Raw genomic sequence first — 9,664 nt, 5'->3', positions numbered from 1 at the left:
CTGTGGGCGCGTCCAGGGCGGAGCTGTCGGACCCTCGGGCGTCCAGGGCGGAGCTGTCAGACCCTCGGGCGTCCAGGGCGGAGCTGTCGGACCCTCGGGCGTCCAGGGCGGAGCTGTAGGACCCTCGGGCGGCCATGGCGGTGAGGACCCTTCGGGCGGCCATGGCGCAGGATCTCCATGGTGGAGATGTTTTTTTAGGTGGCCATGGTGGTACTGGGAACCTCGTCGGAGAGACCTCCGCAGTCCCCCTAGGAGGTATAGTGCGCCCCCCCCCCCCCTAAAATTTTAATGGGGAAATTAACAGGAAAGGAGGAGTCCGGCAGCAAAAAGGGTCTTGAACTAAGCGGGATCAGTGGCGAAGGAAACTCTGGGCTGGATAGGACTGGCGCAGGATCAACAGGCTCTGGTGCAGGAGCAACGGGCTCTGGCGCAGGATCAACGGGCTCTGGCGCAGGAGCAATGGGCTCTGGCGCAGGATCAACGGGCTCTGGCGCAGGAGCAACGGGCTCTGGCGCAGGATCAACGGGCTCTGGCGCAGGAGCAACGGCCTTTGGCGCAGGAGCAACGGGCTCTGGCGCAGGAGCAACGGGCTCTGGCGCAGGAGCAACGGGCTCTGGCGCAGGAGCAACGGCCTTTGGCGCAGGAGCAACGGGCTCTGGCGCAGGATCAACGGGCTCTGGCGCAGGAGCAACGGCCTCTGGCGCAGGAGCAACGGGCTCTGGCGCAGGATCAACGGGCCAGAATGAGGGCCAGATCAACGGGCCAGGATTTTACAGAGGGATTTATGGATATCTACTTTTGTTATCCTGTAAATCAGAATATACTGCCAATAGCCTTAAAAAATATATTTTCGCCATGTTTTTTGGAATAAAACCAAAGCCCCTGCCCCCTTTGTCTCAAAATGTATTGTGCCCTTTTCTGATAATTGTAAATTATTATTATTATAAATATTATTATAAATAACGCACGTACACACCCTTGCCACTAACAATAATAATACAAAAATTATATAAAAAAATTTGGCGGAGAAGTGGTAGGCGGAGTTTCCTTTGCAGCGCCTCATGCGCATTTAGGTTCTGGTACGCACTACGCAGCAGTTCGCGCGAGTCTCTTCAAACGAGCAGCAGGTACGTTTAAGCTAATACGGAAAATTACATTTATCCTACCATCACCATACTCTAAAAGTTGCTGTAGCGTGCGAGTTATTCTTAACTACAATAAAAGTATAACTCGATTTCAGACGAATTCTGAGTGACAATGTCATTCGTTTTTATCCAAGGAATAAAAGTGCAAGGGGAAATGCATCCAACAGTTAGTTAAATTAAATCTTAAGTCCATGTTCAACTCTAAATTGTAAGGAACTTATATCTTTGATTTCATAGTAACGCTTTACAATAAGGTTCATTTGTTCATTACTCATGTATGTTTGAACTAACATGAACTAACCATGAGCAACACATTTGTTACTGCAGGCTATATCTTAGTTAATACTACAACTGTTAACTGTTTATTCATGTAATGTCACAGTCAGTGCATTAACTAATGGCAACAAATACAACTTTTGATGTTTTAGTAAATGCTGAAATTAATATTAACTAAGATTAATAAATGCTGTAGAAGTGCAGTTCATTATTAGCTAATTTTAGCTAATGAAACCTTATTGTAAAGTGTTACTGATTCATGATAGCTAACACTGTCTTTCATACATACATTACATTTACAACATCAACAAAACTAAAAATTAATTTTCCACACTTACCTTCTTGATTCTCACTGTTTTGTTTGGTAAAGTAAATAATATTTAGTAATATTATCATAATTTCCCTATTTTCATTTGATGTGTTATGCATTCTAATAAATGATTGCACATTTAGAGTTAAATCCCCCCTTTTATGGTTGCTGATAAAAAGGAAATGACCATATTTGGATCCGACAATATTGTAGGCTACGGAAGAGCAAGAGCTTTCTAACGGTGTATCAGGGTGCAGATCGCGATCGCCGACAAGCGGGGTTATTTAAAACACCAACTTTTGATGAATTTAGGCGAAATCTACACACGCAAACTGACAAAGTGTAGTAAAATAAAGACCTAAATGTGTATTTCGGACATTTTTTCACCACAAGTCTGAAAGAAGACATTTTATTGAAGACAATATCCCAAAATCTCAAAATTGACCAGAGAAAAAAAAAAAACGACGTTTTTGCCTGCCGTGTCTCGCCTTAAATTGTAAATCTATCACTTATTTATACTTTGCTGAGATATGCTGTCATAGTAAGGTCACACATATAGGTCCGGGGACACACAATATGACAATTTTGATTTTTAGATAACAATTTAAGGTAGATGTCTTTATACACCAAGTATCCTACAGCTATGGTATGCTGTAGCCTAATAATAGCTTGTCAGAGGAACAACATAAAGGTAGGCTATATATTTTTTAACAAAAACCCATTTTTATTAGGATATTATGACATCATGGACATGTAATTGCATGTCATGTCATCCACCAATTTATGTCCGGATAGTTTTATTTGTTTTGATGACATTTTCACATTCACTTCGGGATGTTTTGCAAGTAGGCCTAGCCTACAAGTAGATTAATTGATGCCGCCTTCAGGTCTGCGTGCGATGATGATTCGAATTTGAGTTGCTATAGAGACGCGTGTTATGAATTGTTTTGTTTGTCCACTCAAAACATCGCTATCTGTTGGTTGAGAGACGAGGCTTTTGAGAGGCTTTTGCTGACTATTTTCTATGCAGATCTTGCGATTTTGAAGCTATTCGGATTCCTGAGAGAAAACTTATTATATTCTAGGAGGAGTAGATCGGAGGATATTTCCTTTCCTTTTTTTCATATTCATATTATTTCTGAGGACGATTTTGTCTAACTTAACTGTTAATTGTTATTATCTGGGAGTTAAAGTAGGAGTTTGTAGTTTTATTTTTAATTTTGTATTTAATTTTATTATTTTTCTTTTATTTATTATTTTCAATTATTTATTTGATTTCTTTTGGTAGTATTTCTGAGGAGGGTTGTATTGTATAATTTTTTTGTATTGTATTTTGTATTGTTTCTATTGCAGGTTGGAGGAGGACGTCGTTGATGGCTCATATGGGTGAAAGTGGAGGTGAGTGCTCTAGTTTTTTTCATTTGTTTATTGTATGTTATGATAGGATGATGGACTAAATTAATGTGTAGAAACTTGTTAATTGTAACAATTTGTAATTGACCACTGACATTGATAATTGATTATTAATAAAACATAACTAACTAACGTTATGTGATGTCTGAAATATTCCGGCCTCAGACCGCTCCAGATCCAGGAGAGCTGCTTCCACTCAGACGGCTGGTCTGGAGGTTTGGAGTCTCAGTTCTGATGATTTAGCTCCTCTGTCTTCTGAGTTTTCTCGTTCTGTGTTCACAGGTCAGGATCACAGGAAGAGGCAGAGCGGCAGTCAGCAGAGCCCAGATGATGGCTGTACCTCCAGGCGGTCATGTGGAGAGTTGAGTCTTAGCAGCAGAGGGACGTACATCGTTGAGTGGAGGTGGAGTGGCGACGGATCGGGCGGCCCAAGTGAACAGGACAGTTGTGGCAACTGGAGTTTGTCCAGGTCCGACAGCCTCCAAGAGATGATGTGTTCTCCGCTGCCAGGTCAAGTTCCTGTGGAGCCGACAGTGACTTCCAATGGCCTAACAGCTCAGGGTGCCGTGGAGGCGTCTCCTGCAAAGAGCTCAACGGGTGAGATTTAATTAAGGCTGGGGGATGTAAAGTGTACTGATAGAGATTTTGCTATTTTGTGCATAAGACTGCTTCAAGTTTTTAACAGGTTAAGGTCTAGTCATATTTGCTGTTGCTCAGCATAATTTACCTTAGATTTTCTCTCCGAAATTTTTTCCAAAATATTTTAGTCGGACGTTTGTCTAACATATTTTTCAGAACATTCAAAAGTAACATTCCCATAATGTTTGCAAAATTATAAAAGAGAATGTACCCTTAACATCTGTATAACCAAGAATTTTTTTTTTGAAAACTGGATGTTGATACTGTACCTACGTATTATTGTGAAATAAGTCTTTGGGATATTTATGCAGGCATTAAGCAGAAGCACAGCCTTCGTATAATATTTGCATCACTTGGTTTTATAACATTACAGATAAGAATCAAACAGTAAAATGTCTAATTTTGTCATTGTTTAATTTGAGGTCAGAGATGTTTCTAATAGTTGTCTTTTCAATTGTTTTTTTTTTTTTTCTTTTCAGAAAAACCTACAGAATGTAGGAAGAGGAAAGGAATTTGTACTTTCCTCATGAGCGTGTGGAAGGCTATGAAACATCATTTCGGCTGCTGTTGCCACAGTAGTGCTGTGGATGTTGTGGAGCCTTTCGTCCCTCCACCAGATCTGGACCCAGAGCCTGATCCAGATCACTCAGCCATCAAGCCAAATAATGGTAAATCCACAGTCATTATTTCTTGAAAATTATTTTAAACAGTATTGTTGTCTTGTTTTCCACTAAAAATATATTAAGGCTTGTTTTCTGAGAATAATATTATTATTATCCCCATATTAATTTAATATAAGGTTACTACAGGGGTTAAGGTTAGGTTTAGGTGAAGGTTCAGGGTTAGTACCTAGTTATTACCCAGTTATTGTAATTACTGTAATAAGTATTTAGTACAGTATGTACATGGGAAACAGGACTGTAAAATAAAGTCCTACCGGTAACACTTTATTTTAAGGTGACGTAGTTACACGTTAGTACATCTACTTACTATAGTAATAACAGTAAATTATGCATAATTACAAGTAACTAACCTTAACGTAACTCTATAGTAAGTACATGTAGTTAATTCATATTACCCAGTACTTATCTGAGTAAGTAGCCTACAATGTAAATACGTCACCTTAAAATAAAGTGTAACCTTTTATTATTAATTCAAAGGATCTAGCAAGCTCATATATTTATCATATTGTTCTGTTTTTCAGAGTCCTTTTCATCTTTCTTCAACGTAGGAAAGATGATTGGATCCGGGGGATTTGGCAGGGTGTACGAGGGAACACGGAAATTTGATGGCAAAAAGGTAAATATTACCGAACTGTACAAACATTTTGCAAAACATATTTAAAAAAATGTACAGATGGTTAAATGAATACCTAGTGCAAGGTCAGGTGCCTGAATACTGTTACTGAAACATTTTTTGTTTGTGTTTTTGCAGGTTGCCATCAAGCAGATCCGCAAGATTGACAACAATCGTTATCTTGATATTGTAAGTTTTTTAAAACCTGAATGTGTATTTAGTAGTTTAAGTGCTGATTACTGTAGTCAATACACTTGTAGGAAGCATTAGCTGTAAATGTTATAGACAAAGACGCCTAGAAGCACCAAATAACTTTGAGCTGAAAAGGCTCTGTATCTACAGAGGTCAAAGAAAAGTACATTCAAAAATGAGCTTTGTACCCAGATAACCTTCTGTCTGCTACTTTTCTCTAGCCTGGGCATCCCGAACCTCTCGTAACAGAAGTGGCGCTGCTGCTAATGATGAGGCAAGAACCCAGAAGCCCCTACGTCATACAGCTGTACGAGTGGTTTGAACACCCTCGAAAATTCACTCTCGTCATGGAGTACCCCGAACCCTGCGAGAGCTTGCTGGACTTCATCATCCGTAACCCTGAACTGGATGAAACAACGGCACAGGTCATCATGAGACAGGCTGTGCTGGCAGTACAACACTGCATCGAACGTGGCGTTTTTCATAATGACGTTCATGCAGAAAACTTCCTGATGAAGAAAAACACGTTAGAGCTCAAGCTGATAGACTTTGGCTGCGGTCAGCTACTTAGTAGTGACGGCTACGAGAGCAGAATATACCTTGGTGAGCATTTTGGCAGTGTGGAAACCTGAATGTAGTGACTTACTGATTATTTGACACTCCAAATAAGAAAGCTCAACAATGCGCGAATGTCTTGCTTACAGGATTAATGACTTACTGCCCACCTGAAGTCTTCACAGATTCGAGATTCCACGCCGTCCCAACAAACGTCTGGGCTCTAGGAGTGTTGTTATATGAGATGGTGAACGCATGTTCTCCTTTTGGCAATAGAATGGAAATCACACAAGCCGAAATTACATTTAGGAACTCCAACTTATCCAAAGGTGAGTGAATAATACTGATATCTTTGATAAACGCACACATAAAGCAAAGGCTCTGTACAGAGACAGTTAAAGGTGAAGTACTCTATGTAAGATTTTTTTGAACCAGTTGCGTTTGTGATGTTTGAGTTGGGAAAAGGAAAATTTAAAATATGCTCTCTTTTTGTCGCAGAAACTACATGTACTTCACCTTTAAAGTAAAGATAAAGAACATGTTACCTTACATTAATCATGTTTAGATGCCAAGTCAAATGGTCATGACTAACCAGCTCTCTTCTTATTAATATTGGTACAGAATGCAGTGATCTGATTAGCCAGTGCCTAACAAAGGATCCAACTAAACGGCTGACGTTAGAGCAGATGTTACAACATAAATGGATTAGAAATGATCTTCTTGTAGATTGGAGAAGTTCAGGAGATTCACTCAATCAGTGATTTCAGGTGTGAGGAAGTGTAACAGACAGGATTATTACCATTTATCTAAAATTCTGTTATTTTTTGTAGTGCAATTTTTTAATTTGTGTAGTGAACAGAGTTCATTTTAATGTTGTTCTAATAGTCTAGTCACCTTCATTTATATAGCGTTTATACAATACAGATTGTTTCAAAGCAGCTTCATGATATTAAACCAGAAAATAACAGATTCAGTGATGCAAACAGAATTCAATTCTGCTGTAAAAACATTTACAAGTTGACATGTGTTCATATAATTTTTGTATTGGATAGGAAATAACACACTTGCTGTCCTTGGTGGAGGTCTTGAGCTCATGACGTGACAGGGAGGTCAAGTCGCTACACCAGAGAGCTCAGAGCCTGGCAACATGGGGGATCTTTTGGACAGGAAGTCAATCAAGAACAATTTGAGTTGAGCCAAAACGTTTTTTAGGGCCACATTCAAGCATCCAATTGACCTCCCAGACACCACGATGCACCGATGCATCTTCATTGGACTGGAGGGAGACCGTCATCCGGTGTCTGGAGAGTGTCGTGACTCGATCCGGAACACAGCTAGGGAATCCTCACGTCACGCCTGGACAGCCTGATCTTCACATCACGCCTGGACAGCCTGATCTTTACGTCACGCCTGGACAGCCTGATCTTCATGTCACGCCTGGACAGCCTGATCTTCACTTCACGTCTGGACAGCCTGATCTTCACGTCATGCCTGGGCAGCTTGATCTTCACGTCACGCCTGGACAGCCTGATCTACACGTCATGTCTGACCATCCTGATCTTCACTTCACGCCTGGACAGCCTGATCTTCACGTCACGCCTGACCAGCCTGATCTTCACTTCACGTCTGGACAGCCTGATCTTCACGTCATGCCTGGGCAGCTTGATCTTCACGTCACGCCTGGACAGCCTGATCTACACGTCATGTCTGACCATCCTGATCTTCACTTCACGCCTGGACAGCCTGATCTTCACGTCACGCCTGACCAGCCTGATCTTCACGTCACGCCTGACCAGCCTGATCTTCACGTCACGCCTGGACAGCCTGATCTACACGTCATGTCTGACCATCCTGATCTTCACTTCACACCTGACCAGCCTGATCTTCACGTCAAGCCTGGACAGCCTGATCTTCACGTCACGCCTGGACAGCCTGATCTTCACGTCACGCCTGACCAGGCTGATCTTCACGTCATGTCTGACCAGCCTGATCTTCACGTCATGCCTGGACAGCCTGATCTTCCTGTCACGCCTGACCAGCCTGATCTTCACGTCACGCCTGGACAGCCTGATCTTCACGTCACGCCTGGACAGCCTGATCTTCACGTCACGCCTGGACAGCCTGATCTTTACGTCACGTCTGGACAGCCTGATCTTCATTTCACACCTGACCAACCTGATCTTCACGTCACGCCTGACAAGCCTGATCTTCAGGTTATGCCTGACCAGCCTGATCTTCACGTCACGCCTGACCAACCTGATCTTCACGTCACGCCTGACAAGCCTGATCTTCAGGTTATGCCTGACCAGCCTGATCTTCACGTCAAGCCTGGACAGGCTGATCTTCACGTCACGCCTGGACAGCCTGATCTTCACGTCACGCCTTGACAGCCTGATTTTCACGTCACGCCTGGACAGCCTGATCTTCACGTCACGTCTGACCAGGCTGATCTTCACGTCACGTCTGACCAGCCTGATCTTCACGTCACGCCTGGACAGCCTGATCTTCCCGTCACGCCTGACCAGCCTGATCTTCACATCACGCCTGACCAGCCTGATCTTCACTTCACGCCTGGACAGCCTGATCTTCACGTCACGCCTGACCAGCCTCATCTTCACGTCACGTCTGGACAGCTTGAGCTTCATCTCGTTAGTCCTGCCGCAGAAGAGGCTGTTCACGTCATGCTTGTTGAGACTGTCCCTGAACCTGTCTTTGAGCCTAAACCCATAGCTCCGACCAATCTTTTTTTTTTTTGGAGAGGGGCTATACGTCCTCGGCCTCAGTGACCAGACAGGTCTCCTGCAGAATGGCCACGAAATCCGATCCGCAATGGGCGACCGAAAGGTCGTCTCCACAATGGCCGCCCGAAGGGTCGTCTCCGCCCTGGCCGCCTGCACAGCCTGCTCCGCCCTGGTCTTCCAAACTGCCAGGACACCCCCCGCCCCCCCTTCCTAGTTTCACCATCTATGGCGCGAGGACACGCCTACCAGGAGGGGGAGTACTGTCACAGTCACCTGTTAGTCACCATCTGCACTACATGTCCCATCATCCTCTCCGGCTCACACCTGCACTTACCCGCACCTGCCAGCGATCATCAACATATGTCACCTGTGTTCTGCCAATCAATGTTCATCTGTGTTTGCATTTAGTTTCCTTCTGTTCAGTCAGTCTTGGTCCGTTCTACGTTGTATTTAGTGTGTGTGAACCTTCTGCCCATCTGAACCCGTTTGAGTTATATATTGTAAGTAAACGCCTTGCTTTGGCCTGCCCCACACCATGACAGTTAGGTGGTCATTTGTACACGAAAAGTATTATATCAAATAGTGATCAAATTCATCATCTTTTACTGGACTCTAATTTAGATTTTCTTTGTTAATCTGAGACATGGCTTCACGTAAAAAAAGGGGTGATGTTATGATCTATGTGAAAACTGGTTTCCAGTCTAATGAAATCGCTTGGTCAGATTGTATGGATTTGGAATGTATTGGTCTTATCCTTATTCTATCACCACAAATGTCCTTTGTATTAATTGTAATTTATCGTCCTCCCTCTTCAAATAGTAGTTTTTAAGAAAATTTGAAACTTTTTTTCTAGCTAACACAGTGGAACAAGCATTTACTTTAAAAGCAGTCAATGAATTAGACAGTTTTTGAACTACATTTCTTAAACGATCCAGAGCAAAGGATATATTTGGTATTGATGTTTGAAATGCTTAAAGAGCTCAGTGAGTCACTAGTTAAAACTATCACCAAAATGATACATTTTTCACTTTCTCGTGTGCTTAAAAGTCATCATCTGCTGTAGTGCCTATATCTAAAAGCGGAGATTCTCATGCTGT

At 42.6% G+C, this 9,664-nt stretch overlaps 1 protein-coding gene across 1 annotated transcript; it reads right to left on the bottom strand.

Annotated features, from left to right (window-relative positions):
• Positions 1 to 464: 464 nt before the first annotated feature.
• LOC143732014 (uncharacterized) lies at positions 465 to 8,652 on the bottom strand. The gene is made up of 2 exons (XM_077222653.1): positions 7,696 to 8,652; positions 465 to 7,560 (listed from the first exon to the last, which is right to left on the bottom strand). Exons 1-2 carry the CDS (start codon positions 8,469 to 8,471, stop codon positions 7,521 to 7,523), a joined length of 816 nt encoding a protein of 271 aa, XP_077078768.1. The 5' UTR covers positions 8,472 to 8,652; the 3' UTR covers positions 465 to 7,520.
• Between the last annotated feature and the right edge of the window lie 1,012 nt (positions 8,653 to 9,664).

The sequence above is a fragment of the Siphateles boraxobius genome, unplaced genomic scaffold, assembly GCF_051911475.1.
Source record: "Siphateles boraxobius isolate OS27281-9 unplaced genomic scaffold, OSU_SipBor_1 9, whole genome shotgun sequence".
Taxonomy (NCBI): domain Eukaryota; kingdom Metazoa; phylum Chordata; class Actinopteri; order Cypriniformes; family Leuciscidae; genus Siphateles; species Siphateles boraxobius.
Note: the sequence above shows the minus strand (reverse complement) of the source record. Positions and strands in the feature narration are given on the sequence as shown.